The following is a 24,057-nucleotide window of genomic DNA, read 5'->3' on the forward strand; positions in this document are numbered from 1 at the left end:
AAAATGTACAACCCACTGTCTCCAGGCTGTGCATAAGTTTCTAACAGGTGCCTAAGTGAAGTACCTGCCCAAATGATTTAATCATTCTGGGCCAGATTTTGCTCTCATTACAAACGCAAGAAGCCAAAATAAATTGATTCAAGCTGATGAATTTACTCTAAGCAGAACAATTGAGAGAGCAGAAATTATAAAAGTGTAGAAGAAAGAAGTAAAGATAATGTAAGGGAACTGGGCTTATTTAGTCTGCAGAAGAGAAGAGAGGGGGGATTTGATAGCAGCCTTCAACTACCTGAAGTGGGGTTCCAAAAAGGATGGAGTTAGGCTGTTCTCAGTGGTGGCAGATGACAGAACAAAGAGCAATGGTCTCAAGTTGCAGTGGGGGAGGTCTAGGTTGGATATTAGGAAAAATTATTTCACTAGGAGGGTGGTGAAGCACTGGAATGCGTTACCTATGGAGGTGGTGGAATCTCCATCCTTAGAAGTTTTTAAGGCTTGACAAAGCCGTGGCTGGGATGATTTAGTTGGGGTTGGTCCTGCTTTGAGCAGGGGGTTGGACTAGATGACCTTCTGAGGTCTCTTCCAACCCTAATCTTCTATGATTCTATGATTAACTGGACAACTAATGAGTTTAATAAGGCTGACCTTGAGAAAAAGGGGACTGGCAAGTCAGGGATATGGAAAACCAAAACAACATACCTTAAGGAATGCTTGCTTCAGAACCTAGAGGAAATGGATGGCACTGCACCTGAGGTCAACTCCTTGCCAATACATCCTTGCTATTGTATTAATTGTACATTGGCACTTCTAATCAAGCAGGGCATGTCATACTAGAGGACTTAGGTCAACATGCACATTTCCCCTTTTAAACTGGACTCTATCTTACATATTTTGTTGTGAGCATTTCAATTCTTACTAATGACATTATGTTAAAAAAAAACAAACCCGACATGCATCACTTGGAAAAAGTGAATACCCCACATAACAAGGGAGCCTGATTTTCAAAAGACAAATGATGTCTCCAAACTAGCCCTTACACAGTTAGGCACTGTTAGCGCCCCGGGTGTCTAAATGCAGCTGAAATCTGGATCCACAATGTGCAGCACCTGACACAAAAAACCTTCTGAGCAATGCTGAAAATGATCAGCGCCAGTATTCCAAAACTCACAGTTAGAAGCTGCAAAGTCTTTCAAGAGCCATTGTCCTCTGAATCTATTTTATTTCCCTATCTCAAGAACAAATCTCCCCATCTGAAGCATCTTGTGGGTGAGAAGAAAAAGAAAGCACATAATATTAATCTGGCAGGTTGGAGCTGGGCATATTTCCTTTATCCATTTCATTCTTGTTTAAATGGTGATACACTACACGTTCCATGAGAGCGAAGTCAGCTGGGTAGAACTGTATTAGTGAGTCCTGTGACAGGGTCAGGCCAGATGGCTACAGGAGAGTGTTAGAAGGCAGATATATTAGTCCCAGATTAAGCAGGTCCATTTTCTTTGGTTAAGGTAACAGGGGCAGTTCCAGAAGAAGAAGAAGGAACTTGCTGGAACAAATTCAGGCAGGCAGGCTAATTAGGACACCTGGAGCCAATTAAGAAGCTGCTAGAATCAATTAGGGCAGGCTGGCTAATCAGGTCACCTGAGTCTAAAAAGGACCTCACTTCAGTTTGTGGCATGCGTGTGAGGAGCTGGGAGCAAGAGGCACTAAGAGCTGAGAGTGAGAATGCATACTGTTGGAGGACTGAGGAGTACAAGCATTATCAGACACCAGGAGGAAGGTCCTGTGGTGAGGATAAAGAAGGTGTTGGGAGGAGGCCATGGGGAAGTAGCCCAGGGAGTTGTAGCGGTCACACAGCTGTTCCAGGAGGCACTCTAGACAGCTGCAGTCCATAGGGCCCTAGGCTGGAACCCGGAGTAGAGGGCGGGCCCGGCTTCCCCCCAAACCTCCCAACACCTGATCAGACACAGGAGGAGTTGACGTGGACTGTGGGTTCCACCAGAGGGGAAGGTCTCTGGGCTGTTCCCCGATGCACATGGTGGATCAGCAGAGACTGCGGGGATTGTTCTCCTTCCTTTTTCCCCAGGCTGGCCAGTGATGAGGTTAGCTGAGTGAACGGCAGGTTTGAGCCACCAGCAAAAGTGGCCAAAGTGAGGGCTGCCGTGAATCTCTGAGGCAAGCAAATCTGCAAATAAGCGCAGGAACCACCAAGGCAGAGTAGGAACTTTGTCACAGTCCTTATAACAAAATTGCAACTTCCATAGCAACTAGAATCTTGTTTCTCTTGTCTAGCAGTGCACATCACTAGGCAAGAAGATGCCTGACTGACAAGTCTGGGAGTGTGGGGAGCTGCTGTGTGATGTACTGGAAGATCAAAGCTGTCCTGATGAACACTTTCATAGTCCATTTGAAAAAAGATATCATTTGAGCTCTATTCTTCTCAAAACGTCAGGAGCCCTTTGTCCTCTAAGATCTCTGGGACTGCTCTCATTCTCCTTATTATTTTTCCAAAATCATCTGATCTTTATTCTTCTTAGTTTTAATTATATCTTTTTTCACTCACCCATTTCCCAGTGCAAAGCCTTTGCTGCCTTTGTCCATTGTGGCAATAGAAGCATATATTGCATTTAACCCACTTGAGAGATCTGCAGTATTCATGTCAGCCCAGACCCATACTATAGGCCATTGGGAAACCAGAAGTTGGCTAGATGGACTTCTTGCCTTTGGCAGTGTGTGAACTCCATTCTTTGCCTCAGAGCACTGAGAGACATATTGTTGTCTTCCTCCACACAGAATGCCCTTCCCTGTTGAACAATCAAGGCTTGAAGTTTCCAAAAGCAGCTAAAAGAAGTCAGATCTCCTCCCAAAAACAAGTGAACTGTAGTCGAACAGGGGAAGGATCCTCAGCCATTTCAATGCACCCAGATAAGTCCCCCAACAACCTTTATTAAAGCAATGAAGGCTTTCATCAAAATGAGTGAAGCCAGCCAGTTCTACAGGCGTGCCAGTTGGGTACCAGCTATTTGATTTCCATTGTCTCAGGTTATCAGTCAGGCTGTGGCACCTGCTAGTATTTTGTTGGCACTGGTAGTTTTTTCAACTCGGAACCTCCTGTAATTTACAGGCAAATTGGTAAGTGTCCTATGTCAGATCTTCACAATGCTGTCTCCCCGGTTCAGACTTTGTACGGTGATTTCAACTTCCCGCATCTAAAGTGGACAACAGATTTGTGAATTTCATCACACAATGATAGAACTGTAATGATGTAAATTGAGCCAAATCCTACTTGCCTAAGTCACGTGAGCAGTCCCCATGAAATCAGTGCTGGTTGGCAGTTTCAGAATAATTTTACACATTACCGATGCAGAAATAGAGGCACAGAGCCGTTCAGTGACTTGCTTAAGATCACATAATACGTGAGTGACAGACCCAGGAACCGAGTTCTGAGCCCTCTGTTCTATCCACTAGACAACATTCCCCAAAATCTGTCAAATTATTCAGACTAATATAATGCAAAAGGAACCATATTTAACTTAAATCCTTAGCATAGGAATACTCATACTTCCAGGTATTCTGAACCGTTTAGGAAGTCACATAACAATTTTTTGTGCCCCAGATAATACCATTTTCCATACCTCTTTCTTACATAGCAATAGATTAGAGCAACTATCCCACTCAGTAACATTCCAGCACCAATTCCCACTGCAATATAGCGTTCATAAGAATTAAGCGCATAAGAATTTAACGTCAAGTGTTCACATCTTTCTCCACTGTAACCTGTCAGGCACCTAAAAGAAAAAGAAATCCACAAGAGTATTCAGAAAATCTTAACTTGAGACTGTAAGATGCCTATTACATTTGATTAATTTTAAACAATTTGCAATTAAAATGTGGAAGGGAACTAAACTGGGGTGGGCAGATTCTATTTTGCAGTCGGAACCCTGTATGTCAAAAAGCTGCTGGATCCCTCGCGCTGAGAATTCCCCTTGATAGAGGGTGTCGTGAGAGAACACTGTGCTCTGGTGATACCTAGCTGTTGTAATGACCATTGGGCCCACAGGCAACCAAGAATAGCTCTAGAAAGCTCCTTTGTGGCCCCTGCCCTGAGTCCAGCAGTCAAACAATGGACACAGCTGTAAATTTAACCCTTCAGCTTCTGATTTCAGCTCGATGCTGCAGTTCTGATATCAGAATGTGTCAAAAGCAGCTTCCAAGCACTTCATCTTCTGCTTTCGCTTTCTCCAGCAAGCTTTAATTCCCAAGAGTATGATGTTGTCACAGCTCTAGTGTCTTGTTAATAGAGAACCTGAATTTGCACAGTGCCTAACTTGAAGCATGTGCGTAGGTCCCACTGGCTTCAGTGGAACTACTCAGACATTAAACTTATGCCCGCATACAGATCAGAGTGCAGGTCAGGATAACAGTGATGTGTAACATACACAGGAAAACAAATATAAACTTGTTTACTTCTCCAAGAGCATTTATTTAAACAATCAATGTATTTACCTGCATATGGGTTTCTTGAGTTCATTATGAAAAGCACAGAGGCCATTAATACAATAACTGTCGTGTTCTTCAAGACAGGATTGCATAAGCTTCAGCGCAATAGGTTTCTTGGTGGAGTCTATTGGGAAAGATGTTGGGGAGGAGGGAAAGTTACATCTGAAGAAATAAAATGGTCTGAAAACAGTAATCGCGTCATTTTTAAACATACAGTCATTTACAAGAGAAAACCCCATTGCACGCAGGTTTAAGGTGATGTAAATATTGCTGACCAATAGCGACACTGCCAACTAAAACAGAACAGAGATGCTGGACACCTTAGCATGGAGTTTTTCAAACACCAGTTTTAAAGAAATGATTTCCTCTTCATTTCTAAGGTGCAGAAGTTTAATGAATATGCTGGATTCATTCCAAGTTAATGTCAGCATAACACAGCCTGAAACCCAGCAGGATAGGGGCACAGGGGATCAGCAGGTTCAGGGAGCTGTAACTTACCTTGCTGTTAGCCAGTGCTTCTGAATCTGGCCGACTGTGATTAATTTTAAATCAAAAGGACAGAACACCATGGCTGTAAGGCAGCTTGCCCATAGTTTGTTCCCAACCCTAGCAGCTGTTTTTGTTATGTAAATGACACATATCAGGACCATTCTTCAGGACTGTGGATAGATCACTATTTGTTGATAGAACGGAGCCAGAGGCCAACAGTAACAGGTCGCAGGATGGGGTGGTGGTGGTGGGGCAAAGGAACGGAAGGTCTCAAAGGCTTGCTGTCGGAGGAAGTATTTGTTTGAACAGGCCTCCTGACTGCCAGAGTTATTGATTGGGAGGAGCGGCCAATCAATGCCTCTTATTTCAGGGAATTGTTTTAAACATAGCCGAGTGACTTCTTACCTGAATATTTCACAACACTTTCTTTCAGTTGTGACCGCAAGAAAAGCAAAACCATGCAGGATGAGAACACCACCACCTCCAAGTAACTGAAGTCTGGTATTGGTCTTTTGTCAAGCGGAAAGCTTCCCTCCTAGTACATGCTGAAACAATGCTCCAAAAGGGTGCACATGTACTGTATGTTGTTGGAGGTGCCGTCAGAGATGTAAGTCCAACGTCCTGTCCTGACCACTTGTGGTCACTGACGATCCCATGACACATTTCTCAAGGGTAACATTATTAATCCCCCATTTCCTGATCAAATTCCAATCGGAGTCATTCCATTCTGCCTTGCTACGTTCCCCCGTGCGCTCAGCTGGGTGAGCTCTTCCTCTTCTCATGCTAGTCTAAACAGCTCTAGATGGCTCTTGCGTGCCAATGTATTGTAAACCACGTCTGTCTGCACTTTGGTGACGAGTCAAGTGATTCTGACATATAGAGGGCCTGATTCTGTCACCACTACTCAGGCAGAGCGGCAGCTCCCTAAGTGAGTAGCCCCACTGCCATTCAAGATACTGTTATGCTGAGCGGGACTGGAGACTGCATCAATCACGTACCTCTTTTGAGACTGGATGCAAACTCACCCTTCAATTAACAGGATGAGTTAATCAGAAGCCCTTCCACCATCACGCCTGCACCGAAGACAAAAGGGGTTGTGAACCCGCCCAGGAGTTTGGACTGAGTGGGCGGGGGAGAGCTTTGCTGAGAGAGAGAGAGGACCTGACGGAACACAGAGGGGCCTGCCATTGGCAAAAAGCAAACAAGCCAAGCAGTAGCCGGAGAGTACAGTAGTGTTGCCAGCCATCTGGGTTCTACCTGGAGAACCCGGTTTTTGGCTTCTGTGTCCAGGTGCCATTTAGGATTGTCAGGTGCCCAGTTTTTGACCGGAAAGTCCGGTTGAAAAGGTGACCTGGCAGTGCACAGTCAGATGTACTGACTGGACACCAAGAGTCCAGTTACCACAGGGAAGGAGGCGGTGCCAGGTCATTAACCCACACCAGCCCCTGCTCAGCTGGGGCTGCCTCCTACCTGCAGGCAGGCTTGTTGTCAGGCTGCAGGAGCTCCTGTGCCAGCCCTGGAGCAAGAGGGGCACAGCTGGGGAGGGAGGAAGGTGAAGATGATCCAGCAAGCGACAGGGGGAGGGAGGGAGGGAGAGGAGTAAGGGATGGGGGCGGGGCCTTGGGGGGAAGAGGAAGAGAAGGGGGAGGGGCCTTAGGACTCCTGTTACCAGCAATTAGAAAGGTGACAACCCTAGAAAACAGTGTGACCCTTGAAAAAGCTACAGAGAGTATTTTGGGGTCCATTGGCTAAAGAGGCTTGCAGCTGTAAGCTAAGAAGCGGTTTCCTGCTATTTAACATTTTCTGCACTCACTCAGAGACATAGGACTTCGTACATTCTTTGTAAACAAAACTGCATCAGATAAATACCTGATATCACTAATTGCATCCCCCAGCTGAACATCCCCAGAGCTCCAAACTGCTGCTCAGGGTCAAAAAGAGGCAAAGAGTACAACTCAACATGTGTATTGGTAGGAGCATCAAGCCTCAGGTTTATTAGGTGCTTTGGTATTTTAGGGAATGAAAGGGCCTATACACATTTATTCTTGAAGTAAGTAGATGGTTTATTCCTCCCTTTCAGGAAATGCTACTGGAGTGGGAAGAACCCACCTTCATTTAAAATGAATTTTTTTAGGTTGTGAAGCAAAATTCTCTGCTGCTGTAACCACTGAAGTCAATGACTCTTGCTAGCAGAGAATTAGACCCTGTATCTAATAATCAGAGTAAAATGTCACACACTCTAAAGCATACCCATGTTAACAGAGGCTGGCCTAGCAATCAAGTAACAGTACAACAAAGCAGAGGCCTGGCAATAGTCTTGCAGGTCAGCTGAGGATGGCCGGGCTGTGCAGACAACGCACCCAGACCCTGCATTGCAGGAGCACGTTGGGTAGGTCCACACGGCAAGTAGACACCTGCAACTGACCCAGCCCACATGCCCCAGTCAGCTGGCAGGGGCCCGCTGCGGGTGTCTAATTGCAGTGTAGACATACCCTTTATGTCACTCTGTAGCAACTCTTGCGGCTGACTCAGAGGGTAGTGCTGACAGACTCTGGAACCACAACGAGAGCATAAGCGCAAACCCACAGTGTCACAAGAAAGTTAAGCTCTGCCTTTTGTTTTAAATTTCATGTACCGCAGCGATACTGGGTGTTGGGATGGTGCCGAATTGGCGTGGCCGTACTGAATGAATGGTGTGAGAACATGGCTTGACATGACTGAACTGCGAAAGAGGATTCTGGGAGCAGAATCCTTCTCTTAGCATCGGGCAGATGCCAGAGGTGAAACTGACTGGCTCCATGCTGCGTGTAGGATCAATACTGATCTTTGGGTCAGCAAATAAGTCCACCTGAAAGCAAAGAACATGTGTAGAACATCCTAAATGGAGCATGGGCTGATGGGGGCATATTGATCCTGTTGAAGGACATCACGCAGGGGGCTGAAGTGAATGATTGATAAGGGAGTGAATGTGGGGTAATGTTCAGTTGGCATTGCTCTGCAGTCTTCTCCAAAAGTAATAGCCACGTAAAAATTAGTAGCCACATGCCCACTGGGCACGCTTTTAAGACATGTGACTCCTTTGAGGAAAGAGTATAAAAATCAAGCAAATTAAATTACTGTTGGGATTCCTTAATTAACACTTAAAGAAGCAATGCTGCTAGACAGAGTAGCCAAAACTCTGCTCCGTGGGCTCAAGTAGGACTGTGACAAGAGGGGTTTCCAGGCAGCCGAGGCCTTGCCTCGGGGGAATTCGAGACAGACCAGAGGGCTGAGAAGACCAGACCTGGAAGGAAGAAGCTGTCTATAAAATTGGTAACCACCTTCTCTCTCTGCCAAGCAGGAACTGTGTGAGGCTAGCACAGGGCCTGTTTGTGAAAGAGAGACTCGTTAAGGAGAATGTATAGCTTTTAATGTCTAACATAGGAGTCATGTGTTTGATATAACCCTTTACTGCTTGTGTAATTCCTTCTCAATAAACTGCTGTGCATTGAAAATAATTACTGTGGATCTTTCTCATTGGTATGACAGTAATCTGCTCCACCAGGAGCCAGTAAAGATCCATTTCAGGGGTAGTAGCACCCCCTGTTGTCAACACCGGGAAGGTAGGATTATTCTGCTAAATATTTCACTTAAAACCATGGTATAATGGTTTAAATAAATTAAAAAAAATATCATTAACATTTGCTAACCTACATAGAAAAAAGCTCAAAATCTCCAGCTGTCAGAATAAAACTGTAATATTTTCAATCTGCATAAAAAAACCCTTCCTGGTTTTGTTTGGAAGTACCATTGCAAGTTGCCAAAAGGTGGCAGCATTCCATTTTTATACGATGAAAGTACAAAATAGCTGTATCAGACCTCATATTGTTATTCTAAATACATTTAAAACAGGAATGAAAACAGGCCTAGAAAATGTTTTGAGACAAAGCTTGGAGAGAATAATGTAATTCTGAGGCCCAGTCCTACAGTAATTCTTCACACACACACAAAGCCCCCGCTGACATTGGAGGGAGTTTTGTCTAACTAAGGGCTGCAAGCTCAGATCTCAAATCCAGACCCCAAAATTAAAAGTGTTAAATACTGTAAGACTACAATTTCAAAGTAATTACTTTCAAATGAATTACAAAATTTGAAACAAAGAGAAAAACTTTTTTTCTAGTCACTGATGGAGACAATTCTACTAATTTAAATATCATATTATCCACCTAGGCACTGGATAAGCTGTTTAAAGAGCACATAGTGATACTGACCTTTGCAAAGCATTTTGTGATCTATCAATGAAAAGCATCATATAAGAGCCAGGTATTAGTTCCCATTTGCCCTTTAAGTCCACATGAAGAAAATATGCAGTATAAGCATGCCTATGGATGGATGTTTGCCACATGAGAGTCATACAAAGAGTGAATTTGACCTGATCTGACATGAAATCAAAATAATGGATAACTGAAGGGTTGATCATGACAAAACTGACAAACGTTATGGTTTGACACAGAATGACAGAGCTGCTATAAAAAAAAAAACTAAGTGTATATGTTATATAGTTACCATATATACCAACACACACACACACACACACACACACACACACACAGTCCGATCATCCACATGCACACACACACACACGCAAAATATCCAAAAACCATCGTGAGTGCCAGAGGTAGATTTGTATAAAGTACAAATGCCCAGCCTTAGCTCCAGACGACAATGCACTTAATAGAAATTGCATCAGACAGAGATCCATCATTTCTTCTGCATTAACTTTGATGCATACTGCCCCATTTCTGAACTAATCATCCCCAGGGATGCAGGTAAATGCATCAAAGAACTTATCTGACCGCAGTATGACAGCTGATCCATCAGGGTGCTATTTGGAGTAGGCTGTGCAAAACAGACCAGGAGCTGGCTGGCGGGCGGGCCTGCACAGGTTCTTTTCCCTGCATTTTGACACCGAGGATGAGAGTAGTATATCCACCCTCGCTTGTTGGCACTGAGCTAATGACAATGAGCATGTAGATTTTCATCCATGACCCAGCTCTTCTAACTGTCACCCAGTTCTGTCCCCCTCATCCCACTCTGAGTAAAACAAGACCCTTCCTAGCTCCCTGATTCCTTCCTGACGAACATTGGAAGATGTCCCCCTCAGGCAGGAAGAAATTCTCATATTCCCTATCAACTTCCAGGCAGCTGCCAGCCCAGCCTCCTGTCTCCCCATCTTGTTTCTTTCCTCTCGCTGACCTTGCCACTCAAGGTGACCCACCAACCCCTAATTTTTGCAGTTGAGGATGACTGTATATGACATGCAGACTAGGGAAAGGAGGAAGGTTCCTGGCTGATGGGTGTGGGACTCAGCTCCCTCTTGCCTGGATCCACAATCCCACAGGATAGTGCCATTTCCAACCTGGCATTCACTTGGGAGTTAATTAATTTCCTAAGGGTTTGTTATTAACATGCTTTAATTATGAGCTTCCTTTCTTCAGTATTTAATGACTGTTCCACCTACCTAGAAATGGAAGCTGCAAGAATGGAGTGAAGGGATGTGACCGGTTTCACACAGGAGTCTTTAAACACCTTCCTTCCACCCCAAAGTCCAGTCTTCTAACTCTTAAAGGGTTACAGTTTTTAAAAGCAGACGACTACTTCTATCTGCAAGCCCAAGGGTGTGATTGCATGCCTGTTTCTGTGCGCAATTGTTAAAGCCACCCTCTCGCTGACTGCAAATATCCATTTTATATCCGTAATGACAGCAAGGGCACAGTGAGGTGACACTGCTGCCCACGTGGCTTTGTTCATGCAAGCGAACCTCTCATTTGTAAAAAAATCTGGCCCATAATAAATTCTCCCACTCTAGTACAACCGGTATTTCAGACAGCGAAGCTCGTCAGTGAATCAGAACATAAATGTCTACAGTGATGTGACACCAAAGAGGACCCTTTTTTCTTCTTTATCCAATCCTGGAAGAACACCCATGTCTCGGAGAAACATAAACGCCAAGCCACATCATGGGCTCCATCGACAACAGGGGTGGGCAAAGTACGGCCCGCCAGCTATTTTAATCTGGGAGCTGCCTGGCCACGCCTCCACTTGGAGGGACATGCTGCTGCTTCTGGGAGCCGCTTGAGGTAAGGGCCGCCTGGAGCCTGCATCCCTGAGCCTCCCCCCGTGCCCCAACCCCCTGCCCCAGCCCTGATGCCCCTCCCGCCCTCCAAACCCCTCAAGCTGAGCCCAGAGCACCGTCCCGCACCCCTCATCCCCAGCCCCACCCCAGAGCCCTCACCACCCCCAGTGCCCCAACCCCTGGCCCCAGCCCTGATCCCTCTCCCGCCCTCCAAACCCCTTGGTCCCAGCCCTGAGTACCCTCCTACACGCCAAACTCCTCATCCCCAGCCCTACCCCAGAGCCCGCACCCACAGCCGGAGCCCTCAGCCCCCTCCCCGCCCCTGCCCATACCCCACCCCCTGCCCCAGCCCGGAGCCCCCTCCCACACTCTGAACTCCTCATTTCTGGCCCCACCCCAGAGCCTGCACCCCCAACCAGAGCCCCCTCCCCCTCCCACATCCCAACCCCAATTTTGTGAACATTGGTGGCCCGCTGTACAATTTCTATTCACAGCCGTGTCCCCCGGGACACTACAAAAATAATTTTCCCTGTATTGATACTCACACCTTCTGCTGGGAATTGGCCTCGTTAGCACTGATTCCCCCCACTTGATATGGCAACTCCCATCTTTTCATGTGCTGTATTTTTATACCTGCCTACTGTATTTTCCACTTTATGCATCTGATGAAGTGGGTTATATCCCACAAAAGCTTATGCCCAACTAAATTTGTTAGTTAGTCTCCAAGGCAGGGGCGGGCAAAGTTTTTGGCCTGAGGGCCACATCGGGTTTCCAAAATTGTATGGAGGGCCGGTTAGGGGAGGCTGTCTCCCCCAAAACAGCCAGGTGTGGCCCAGCCCCGCCTCCTATTCGATGCCCCCGCTTCTCGCCTCCTGATGGACCCTCACCCCTGACTGCCCCATCCACCCCCCGACCCCCACCCCTGACCATCCCCGGCACCCCATCCAACCCCCCTTCCCATTCCAGACTGCCCCCCGGGGACCCCTGCCCCATCCAACCCCCCCATTCCCCGCCCTCTGACCGCCCTGACCCCTATCCACACCCCCGAGCCCTGACCACACCCCTGAACTCCCCGGCCCTCTAGCCAACCCCCCCTTACCGTGCTGCCTGGAGCACCGGTGGCTGGCAGCTCTACAGCCACATTGCCCAGAGCACCGGGTCAGGCCGTGACTCTGCAACTGCGCTACCTGGCCTCCCAGAGCACGGCGCAGTTGCAGCGGGAAGAGGGGGCAGCGGGGGAGGGGCTGGGGGTGAGCCTCCTGGGCCAGGAGTTTAGGGGCCAGGCAGGAGGGTCCTGCGGGCCGGATGTGGCCCATGGGTGGTAGTTTACCCACCTCTTTTCTAAGGTGCCACAAGGACTCCTAATAGTTTTTACTGATACAGAGTAACACAGCTACCCCTCTGAAACTAGTAGAGATCACTCTCCTTACAGTGTGTATGGTAAACATCCATTTTTGCATGGTCTGTGTGTATATAAATCTCCTCACTGTATTTTCCACTTTATGCATCCGATGAAGTGAGCTATAGCTCACGAAAGCTTATGCTCAAATAAATTGGTTAGTCTCTAAGGTGCCACAAGTCCTCCTTTTCTTTTTGCGAATACAGACTAACACGGCTGCTACTCTGAAACTAGTCGAGAAATATTCGCATTACAATAAACACTACCATTTGACTAAATGACAGTCACATTAAGAGTAGCTATCAATTCAGCTACACTCAGTAGATAGGATTTTTTTTTTCAGTCTACAAATGCTTATTTGAGACAATACAGAGCAGAGAAGAAATACCTTCTGTGTTGTTTTTTGCCCAGCTCTTCCACAGGCCTGTGGTTAGCGACGAAACAGTAATAGCTGCCTCTTCACCAAGTGCTACCATTGCTGTATAATGCAAACACATATTGGCTTTAGCAGGAAAACACTTTTGCATGAAGCTTATTTCATCTGTACAAATGTGTCCGTTAAATGGACTTCTGAATTAATCAACTTAAATAATGAGGATTTCTTTTTATTAAGTTCTTGCCTCTTTGAATTCCTTTTGTCACAGCTTAGTTATAGGACTGTGGGGAACAGAAAATGAGCTACTGTTTGTACAGTCTCCAAATACATATCCATGCTGTTATAAATCCCATTGTAGTTACTTTATATTGCATACAATATAGTTCACTAGAACATGCTACACAAGACATATCTACTGATAGATAGATAGATTCTCTTTAAAATGATTCTAAATGAAATCATATCTATCCAAAAATTCAGTGAAGTCAGAAACTATTGAAACTAATTTTGTTTCTGAATTCCTTTGAACTTTTTGGATTTTTTCCCCCACTGCTTATTACAGAAAGTATGAGTGAACTTTTCTTAAACAAATGTAACAATACAAAACCCTATGTCTATAGGACACCAATAAAAACCCCAATAAACCTACCTCGTAGCAAAATATATATTAGCATTCCAAATGCCATATCTAGCAGCAGATTAACAGCGGTTTCTTCTCTTCTTTCCAGAGAGATGAGTTGTTCTGCTTACCTGTGCTCATGTGTCTTTCTTGCACTTATACCATGAAGCGTCACCTCGTGTTCTTACCAATCAAAAAAAAAAGTGCATCTGGCAACAACCTAAAGCCTCAGGGCAACCACACATTCATTTAGGAAACTACCATTATCTAGCAATCTGTTTGGGTTTTCTTTTGAAACACCCGTTTCCTATTACCTGTAGGCATAATTGTGCATGCAAAGACACTATTTTATGGAGAAACCTGGTATCTGTCAAAGATGCAGTGAAGCAAAAGTCAGTGAAACTAAACCTATGTACTACTTACAAATGAGAGAGATTTTCTGTGTGGCTTGTATTTTGGGGGCCTTATATTATTCCTAGAGAGGAAGGATTGGCCAATGGTTAAGGCACTAGCTGAGAACTTAGAAGACACAGATCTCACTGAAGATGATGAGAGTGCTAGCTACCTCTCATTCAGGCTAAGTAAGGGAGCAATGAAATGTCCCTTTGTTTAGCGATAGCTGAAACAATGGGAGACCACTACCCAAAGTACTGGCTGCATAAGGCCGGGGCAGAGCCTTAGCCATGCATGCCAAGGGGTTTCCTTGGAACTGACTGAAAATGCAGGAGCAGGGGCATTCTTTGGTTGGAGCTACGTGGGTGAGAAGCAGAAAGCCTTGGGAAAGCCAGAGAAGAACTGGTAGCATGACTGTGAAAGGAAGCCAAGAGCTTCTCTCTGGGGAGACTACTGGCCAGGAAGGTAGACTTGGAAATTGTGAGGAAGAAAACTGACTCTTCCTGTTTGTTTCTATTGTGTGCAGGGAAACAGGACTCTGTTTACATTCTTGTAAATAAACAGGGTTGCACTGACAAATATACCTCACTCATATCACTTGTTGCTCTTCCTAATGGAAACAATCCTGCAAGGCCCTGCATATTGGCTAACAGCTCAGGCCAAAGGGCCTGATATAAGGAGCCATATAAGAACCTAAAATGGATTAAGATACCTGGAATATGGTACAGCATCAGTTACATTTCTATTAGCATTTACAATTAGGACTGGTCCCTCCCAAGGTCACTAATTTAATCAGACATAATAAAATATAGCGGGGCCTGGCCCAGTAAAGTACTTGTACATGCAAGTAGTCCCATTGCTCCTAACTCTCGCACATTGTTATGCTCACAGAACATTAGCAGCCACTTCCACTTTCTCAAGAGAGAGCTAGAGGGAGGGACGAACATTTCACAATGTAAGGATACTGTGGTACATCTCTAACGTGTCTCACTGTGTCAGGTTATTCTTCTGTGTTGTGTTCCTCTCAGTGACCCATGGAATTAGATCCAGGAGCTTCACTTGTCAGGAGGGAAATGGCGTGTTAGCCTTGCCCATTCTAATTCACTCTCCTGGTAATGCATTACAGCCAGTAGGTTTTGATCTTTTTCAGGTGTGGGGTGCAGCTTGTGTATTATGCCTAGGTGGGTAACCCTTGCTAATAAGTCACAATTCAGGAGGATAGCTGGATCAAGCGAGCTTTATTTTCTATATCTATCCATCCATCCACCTACCCACACAATAGAACTTAATTTATAGTACCCACAAGGTGGCTTCTTCATTATCAATAGGTTCAACAGGACTGTATCCTTATACCCTGATCCTGCAAACACTTATGCGTGTGTTTAAATTTAAGCACATACCTAAGGCTATGTCTGCACTACTGACTTTACAGCGGCACAGCTGTGCTGCTGTAAGGTCTTCTGTGTAGCCACTCTCCTGCCGGCATAATTAAACCACCCCCAATGAGCAGCAGGAGCTATGTTGGCAGGAGAGCATCTCCTGCCGACATAACACTGTCCACACCGGTGCTATTGTCGGTGAAACCTGTGTTGATCCAGGGTATATTTTTTCACAGCCCTGACTGACAAAAGTTTGGCCGACAAAAGTGTTAGTGTAGACAAAGCCTAAATGTATGCAGAATTGGGACATTGTTTGTACATGTTTGTTGACACTGTTTATGCCTCAGGCTTCAAATGTTCTTCCTGTAAAAAACACATTACAGAAATTATAATTTTATTCTGTTCATTTGGCACAACCGTTTTATTTCTTTCCTTGGTTTATACTATTTGGGCCACCATTAATTTTTCTAAATATGTAGAAAAATGTTAGCAGAAATATAAATACTTTTACTTTTCATTTTTGTATTTTATGTACATTTAAAGAAAATAGCAGGTATTTGGTGTTTAAAAGCTAAACAGAAAAAACTGTCATAAGAAAAATCAGTACAAATGTAACTTTCCAACATTTTTTTATTGTAGAAAGTACATTTTTGTATTTGAAGAAATATTCAGCATTATATTTGGGCTTTTTTCATTCAGGCAATCTACAAACTACAGGCAAGCATCAATGGCTCTTGATTAGAGTAAATAATCAAAACCCTCTCTACTGAGATTCAGAGATGTAAACAATGGCCCAATCTGACTCTGACTGACGTCAGTCGGAGCTGGAGTGGGCCCTCAGTGTTAATAATATATGCAATCATCATCAGAATGGCTTATTATTGGTATTGACTGGCATTCCCATTTTAATTTTACATCGCATTTGATTACTCTAATCCAGTTTTTTAACTGACCCTCTCTCTCATTGAATGAATAAGTGAGCATCAACATTTTTATTTCTTCTTTAAATGCAGATAAATATTCCCTATTCTCCCAAGTTTACCTCTTATTTTTATAGCAGTAGTGTCCTCTTCCCAATGTCACTCTTCTGTGGTCATTGAAGTTAATAGCAAAACTCCCATGGGACCAGGATTGGGCCTTATGGCAGAGACTAAGAACATAAGCTGATCACAGGAGGCAAGAGAGAATGCAGTTCATAGTTTTAACACAACTATTTCATTCTGGATGATCTTTTTCTCCCCTTTTATGTTACCAATGACACATTTCTATAGTAGGTTTTACTATAGACTTATTAATCCCAGTCCTGATCCTACTAAGTGATCCATGCATGGTCACATTGTAGGATCATCACATATCAAACATGAGCATGCTTAAAATGAAACACAACACGCTGCATGTGTATCAACATATTTGGCTAACAAAGCCTGGATTTTGAAGGAGACAAATTCTGGTTTCCATTCTAGTGCGCATCGCTCCCACTGACTTCTGGGTGGGAAAATAAAGTCAGAATTTGGCCTTTTGTGTGTAAGCTTATTTTAGTTAAAAAAAAATGTACATGCTGAATGTGAGCCCTTTATGATTTCAGCATTACTGGCGTGCAGTTGAATCTTAGGTTTGAATCTTGCATTACTTGGGCATGCAAAATTCCCACTGACATCAACAGAAGTTTTGGATTTGCAAGGAATTTAAGATTTAGAATAAAATTTTCAAAAGTGTATAAGTGACTTGGGAGCCTAAGTTCAATATTCAAAAAAGTGATCTAGCATTTAGGAGCTTAAGCTTCATTAACTTTCAACGAAGTTTAGGGTCCTAACTGACTAAGTCACTTTTGAAAATAGGACTTAGAGTAAAATATTCAAAAGCATCTTAGTCCTTATTTTTTTTTATAAACAAGATTGACCTACAGAACAACAATACACATGTGAAAGCTGTAACTGCACTTTGTTTTACTCACAATTCAGCTGCAGGAGGTAACATAAGGTATTGCAACATTTTGTAAATCATCATCGGATTCATAATATTTTACATGAAAAAATAAATACAATGTAGAAATAAATATATTTGTAGTAAAAAATAAATGTTTTATGTATCAATAAATAGAATGACTTGGATTCATTTTTCAGTGTAGAGTAGCTCTCTAGTAAATGAGCTTTTTAGCAGTAATGAGCGTGTTCTTCAAGAGCATGGCAACAGTCATAGGTCCTACTCCTCCGGGGACTGGAGTGATAAAGCCAGCTTTCTTCTTTACCTCTAATATAAAGAGAAAAAATATACTACTGTAAGAATATTTCCAAACAATCTATTTTCAAAAGCTCTGATATTTCAAAAGTGCGCATGAATTTACTGTGTCATCAGCTGGAAATCAGCGGCGCATCTCAGAAAAGTTTGGGAATCTCACTTTGAAAATAAAAATGGAAGTCCAAGTCACCTATGCGTCTGGTGGATGGGATTACAGATGGACTTCCACCACCACTGTTCTAAAAATGTACAAACAGCCGGGCTGCGATTGAGGTTTGAGCCCTCTATCTCCAACCCCTCTCCTCAACCTGGCCTACTGCCTGTGGCCAGAATACAAAGGAAAGGGAGGAATAAAGAGAGAGAGGAATTTACTGGCTAACATGGCTTAGAGATCTGGGCTAAGACCAAAAGACAAAGTTGGGGCTGAATGGATTCAATGCCTCAAGTAATAAATTCTCACGGGGGTCAGTTTTACATAATCAGTTTCCCCAGGAAGCTGCTGAAAACTACACCAGCAACTCAGTCACAAACCTTGAAACATTACCGAGGGTTAGGACATTCTTTCATTACTCATGAGAAATATTAATGGCAGGATCCCAGACATTTAAAAAACAGCCTTTAAGGACACAGGAAAAATGGAAAACAGTGTCATGTTAACCTGTTGACATGGGAGATGGAATTTCTTGACACAATGTGCTACTTATATATTTTGCATAAGGTTAACAATTGGAACCCCAGGCTCACCACTTGCAAGGGAATCATTTAACTTTCAGAAAACCCAACAAATGATGGAATGCAATCAATAAATTACGGGCTAGTTGTGGTTCCTCTACATGGCAAGTCTATTTCTGCACTCAACTGCTGCAGAACATGTGATTTTTTCAGGTTGTACATCTTCACCTCCCCACTACCAGCTTCAGAATTGGCAGTGCTAGCTCTTAAGGAATTGCCAGAAAAATCAAACCCTGTTCTTGCCAAATGCATGAAACAGAATAGAGGAGTGAACTGGAATTGCTAAACAGTATTTGCCACCGAGTTGGACTCTGCATAGCATATGGACGCTGCTCGAGAATAGTGTGGGAAAGGCACGTACTCAGAGCATATATACGTGGATTAAGAAGGAAACATCTTTTTTTCCCCTAAGTGGACCATGTTCACCTCTGATGTAAGTGGGACTATCCCACCAAAGTCAATAATGGGCTGAAATTGCACCATTATTTTCAAATTAAGCATTAGATGAGATCCATGGAGATTGAGGGGTAGAAAATTAGGCACCTAAAATATGAGGAATAAAGTTACTTGCCAATACTACAGAATAATTAAATTTACATGTATCTGGTGCTCGATTGGTGAGTAAAATGAAAGATCTTAGAAAGAACTATTGAGAAGAGGAAATGAAGGGTTGCTATAAGTTTAATAGACAGGATATTAATTAATTTTCTAGTTTTTTTTTGGTAACAAACAATTGATTACGAATGACGATACCTCTCCATACTATTTTTTCAGTTAGGGCCTGATGCTGCATCCACCGAGGTAATTGACAAAGTTCCCATTGAGTTCATTAGCGCCAAATCAAGCCCTTACTGAGGCAAAATCTAGTAGTGGTAATTGAAGTTGATAGGGTTTTAATAACTCGATTGATGCCACCAGACACGTTGAAAGCTTTTTGAAAGGTGAACATAAATTGCAATGTGGTTTTTTTGCTTACATTATACAATAAGAATGAATTTGATGAAATAGGACACTCACTCTTAAAATTCTCAGATACATTATTTGCCTTTTCTTTTATTAGTTTTATAATTTTGAACTACTTACTACTCATTTTTTGATTGAATTTGATGTGTTAGTTTAGTAAAGTTATCACTGCACTGTCCCAATCAATTTCATAATCATTGAATGGAACTATACCCATGCCTGAACGAATATTAGCACATATCAAGACTATTATCCTGTTTTGGGGAATAACATAATACTAATTAAAACAGAATGTACCTCAAATGGAAACAAATTTGTTTCCAAGTGGAAATATTTCATGGTTTTCTTTGGGGTACTATTCAGAATGCAATTTATACCATCTTATTTACAAAGACATGCAATATACAACCTGAAGATGTTTTTCCTGTAGAAAGCTTAGCAATGAAAATCATGCATAGTATTAATTACCTGACATGTTGGTGACCCTGTTAGGACTAAATGCATAGGGTGCTGTTTTTCTCAGATGCTGGGCAGTTTCTATTCCTGCACTGTATGTTATGTACTGTACTGTATCATTATCCTGCAAAGGTTTAATTTTATACTGGCTTACATAACTACCTGCCTAGGGTCAATTTGCAAACGACAGTTCAAGGGTCACATTTTTAAAATGAACAATAGGTGACTAAGAAAAGCCATCTAAAAATGAGTTTGCCCTTGCAAAAGGGTGATTGCAGTCTGGTAAATCCCTATCTAGAGGAGTAAATGTGGATGTGTTGAATGCATTTTTTGCAGACAAACTTCGGTGCCCAGATCTGAAAATTTGGCCCTGAAAGTTCTAAGTAGATTTGGTTTGACTGTGCAGCATGATAAATCAATGTGCGGTTTCTGAGATGGTGTTTGGATAGGACAGACTAATCAGCAGCAAATGACGTGTTGCATTACCAATGACTTTGTCTCACCTTCACTTTTAGGTGATGTAAAAGCTCTAGCCTCTGAATCTGCTTTAACTGCATGGAGACTCTTGAAACATACAGTGCCCTAAGCATTTATTTGGCAGTCTGGAAAATGCCAGTATTCTAATTAAGCGCTTAAGGGGAACGAGATGTCATTTTGCAGCTTATTTAGAACTTTAAAATATTTCTTTGATTCTTAACAAGAAATGAAAAGCAGATTGTTTCCTTGACAAACAGGATCCTCTACTTTGGAAACAGTCTTCATTTGCTAGGTTCCTTTAAAGTTAAGAACTTCAGACATCTAAGAGGATTAATCACAGAAGAGTAGATGACAGTGCTCTTATGCCAACCAACTAGACTCACTCTTGTCAACAACAACCAGATACAAACATAACTTCACTCTTTGAACTAAACGTTTGTGGGTAACAGTCTCAAGGAGCAGTCTGCAACTTTTGCAGATCAAAAGTTGAGCTGTGTACAACACTCAAGAGAGCATTTTGGCACAAACATTACATTTAGCACGTTATTTACTCCAAATTGTCATTAATTTAAAATGTAACTTTTTCATTATATATTTCACACAAAGTACTATTTTTTCCCTATGTGAATATCTAGGCTGTGATTTTCCACTTTGTACAATAGTTGTACACCAGTATAACTCCATTGTTTCTAATGGGGATGGGGAATGGGGGGTGGGGGTGGGGTTGGATAGGCTTGGGAGTCCCGGGGGGCCTGTCAAGGGGTGGGGGTGTGGATATGGGTTGGGGCAGTCAGGGGACAGGGAGCAGGGGGGGTTGGATAGGGGGTGGAGTCCCGGGGGGGTGGTTAGGAGCGGGAAGGTCTCAGGAGGGGATGGTCAGGGAACAAGGAGCAGGGTGGGTTGGATGGGTGGGGGGTTATGAGGGGGGCAGTCAGGGATAGGAAGTGGGAGGGGGCGGATGGGGCCAGGCTGTTTGGGGAGGCACAGCCTTCCCTACCTGGCCCTCCATACAATTTTGGAACCCTGATGTGGCCCTCAGGCCAAAAAGTTCGCCCACCCCTGGCCAAGAGCCTCAATCCACATGGTAGAGATGCTTGCAGATATTGGCCAATTTTTCAAAACATCCCACTCATGTTGGATGCCCTACCTCAGACCCTTAGGGTATGTCTAAACAAGGAGTGCTTTGCTGGTATAGCTATACTTGTATACTAGCTTGGCAAATCGCACCTAGTATGAATGCAGCTTATACTGGCAAAACTGAGCTTTTGCCAATATAACTTAGTTTGTTTGGGAGTGAAGGGGTGGGGGTGGGGAGCTGGAATAAGCTATAATGGCAGAAGCTCAGTTTTGCCAATATAGGGCTTTTGCCAACATAGCTCCGTCAGGGGTCACACCTCATCATAATCCTGACCAACATAGCTAGGCCAGCAGAAGTTTGTTGTGTGGAGCTAAATTCTGATTTTCAGAAGTGCTGAGTACTCCCAGCTATCATTGCCTTCAACAGGAGCTGTCCCCTTTGGTCCAAAAGAGAAGATCCAAACACACCAGGACTACCTGAGTGAGAAAGCGTGCGAGTTTGAGCAACGTCTGGATATAACAATGTATTTAATAGGTTTGGGGTGTAGTAGGCACAGAGAGACAAATTAAGCAATGAACTGACAGCTCTTTACACCAGGAGTGAATTTGATTCAGAGACCAACAGCAGTAAGAGACAATCTGGATGGAAAAAGTCAGGCCTGATGCTGCTTGGAAGTCCATAGCTAATTTCACATTGTCTCTGTACTTGGACCAACTCAGAACATCTGAGAACAGATATGGTGTGCGTCTCTGCGTGGTCAGAAACTCTGGATGTTTTGTGTAGAAAATATGCTATGGGTACTTCAAAAAACTGTTGCAGCCATCAAATTTACTATCTGCTGCAAAATCATTATTGACATATGGAGGCTCTGCTGCAGCCTTCCTGCCAAATCTATGAAACCCCGGACTCTGGAAGAAGGAAGGAAAAAGAAGGATTTTAGTTAGCCATATGAGAAACTCCAGGCAGTTATCAGCAAATGCCAGGTTATCCTGGGCACATCAGAAGTCGCTGTTGAGAAAAGACCCAACCTGAACTCTGGGGACAGAGTTCACCTGCAAATCAGAGACAAGAGGGGAGGTTTTCAATAGCACCTAAGGGAATTAGGAGCACAAGTCTCACTGACAGTCAGTGGAACTTGTGCTCTTAAGCCCCTTGGGTGGTTTTGAAAATCTCCCCCAAGACTAATAGGGGGAAATACTTACAAATTCAAACATGGTGATTAGGCTCTTTGACATCAATTCATGTACATGGAATAGCTGGTACATGATAAAGTGCTGCATAAAGCCCATTGTGTCGGGCCTGCACCAAAATACTTATTCCTCTTTTGAAACTTACTAAAGCTATTTACTTTAATGATACTCTGTGGAAGTGAGTGCCACAGGCTAATTATATAATGTTTTGTATGTTGCACAACTATTCCCTATTACAATTTTTATGTTTATTTCCTTTGAGTCCCATCAGATGTCTGTTTTATCCTTATATTCTGGGGAAGAGTAAGCATGGACACCCACATGATTTTGATCCTCATCTCTGCTCAAATGTGAAGCTTGAAAACTTCGTTTTATTATAGTTTCTTTGAGCATAAAGAGAAATTTTATAAATACCATAAAGTAAAACTTTGTAAGATCTTCAAAAACAGGTGTAGAGAGCCATCCTGAACTCCCTCCAGCAGAGGTGGGAATTCACCCCATTGTCCACTTTTAAAGCATTTAAAGCTTGCTTTAGTTTTAAATAGCATCTTTCAGTATTTATAAAGCAGGGAATCCAAGATGTTAGTTGTGATGTGGCAATTGAAGATCCCACCCTGCTGTTAAAGGTGATCTCAAATCATACGGCTTTGATTAATCCAAGCCATATTTATACATGTTTCTTATAAAGGAAATTTAAATTTGGATTGCCCATGTGAGAATTAATGCCCCACTTTCTATTCCAGTGCACATTTTTCTATGTCAAGGATGGTTTAATAGTACAGAACAGCTGAGATTAGGGAGGGTGGCAGGATGGAGACAGGTGACACTTTAAACTGTTACTGCATATTACTGCTAGCCATTTAAAGCATCTTATACTCAACCTTAAAAAAAAATCAGATGTGTATAAATATGAATTCAGCCAAATGGTCAGATTTGTATACTAACCGATTATAATTCAGAGAATCATTAAATTAATTCTCAGTACAATACTTTGCTCAATTTAAGATACTGTTGGTGAAAACAAACACATTAAACAAAAATGCAAATATCTAATAACTCAGATTGTGATTACCATATCATTTTCACTCGATATAATGGCTTGCTCCACTTCTTAACTGCTAAGTCGAATAATTTGCATGTAAATGTTTTACTTTACAGCCTATATGCATCAGATTGTTGCTGGTTCATTAGTATCGGTGAAAGTTTCACTAAATCATTAATCAAAACAAAACAATCTCCCTATGGCAATGTGCAGCTAAGTACTACCTATAACTTCAGTGGCATAACACAAGTTAAAGTTCCTCCCTCCTTCTGGGATCTTCCCTCACCCCAGGTAAAATCCTGAGGAACAAGCCACAGCAGAACTTGTCAAGACATACACAGCACAGTACTATATCTGCATGTACAGAAACTTTGAATCATGACCTGGCCATCCGGATATAGCTTTATGTTATATTCAGAGTGTCAGATAAACTTTTTAAAGAAATAAAGAGAAATGTGGCTCACATATTTAAGATGTGTTTATGCAAATTATGTTCCCTTGTATATACTAGTAGTTTGTGGAACTTCTGTTTACTATATTTTGTTGCAGTTCTGAACAGCATCTGCTATGTAACATTTCTTGTACCATTTTACCATCTTTTACTTACTACTGTACAA

General features: G+C 43.0%; 2 protein-coding genes across 3 annotated transcripts in view; both read right to left on the reverse strand.

Annotated features, from left to right (window-relative positions):
* Nucleotides 1-1,164: 1,164 nt before the first annotated feature.
* EPGN (epithelial mitogen) lies at nt 1,165-13,038 on the reverse strand. The gene is made up of 4 exons (XM_073340364.1): nt 12,886-13,038; nt 4,501-4,618; nt 3,630-3,782; nt 1,165-3,203 (listed from the first exon to the last, which is right to left on the reverse strand). The coding sequence occupies exons 1-4, from the start codon at nt 13,022-13,024 to the stop codon at nt 3,170-3,172; spliced, it is 444 nt and encodes a 147-aa protein (XP_073196465.1). The 5' UTR covers nt 13,025-13,038; the 3' UTR covers nt 1,165-3,169.
* Nucleotides 13,039-15,914: 2,876 nt separating this feature from the next.
* The window catches only part of MTHFD2L (methylenetetrahydrofolate dehydrogenase (NADP+ dependent) 2 like), a 67,999-nt gene continuing 59,856 nt past the window's right edge, over nt 15,915-24,057 (reverse strand). For both annotated transcript variants that reach the window (XM_073340366.1, XM_073340365.1), the window contains exon 8: nt 15,915-17,514. In XM_073340366.1, the coding sequence (XP_073196467.1) occupies nt 17,402-17,514 (113 nt within the window). In that variant the 3' untranslated portion in view covers nt 15,915-17,401. The remainder of the gene's footprint in view (nt 17,515-24,057) is intronic.

The sequence above is a fragment of the Lepidochelys kempii genome, chromosome 4, assembly GCF_965140265.1.
Source record: "Lepidochelys kempii isolate rLepKem1 chromosome 4, rLepKem1.hap2, whole genome shotgun sequence".
NCBI classification, from domain to species: Eukaryota; Metazoa; Chordata; order Testudines; family Cheloniidae; genus Lepidochelys; species Lepidochelys kempii.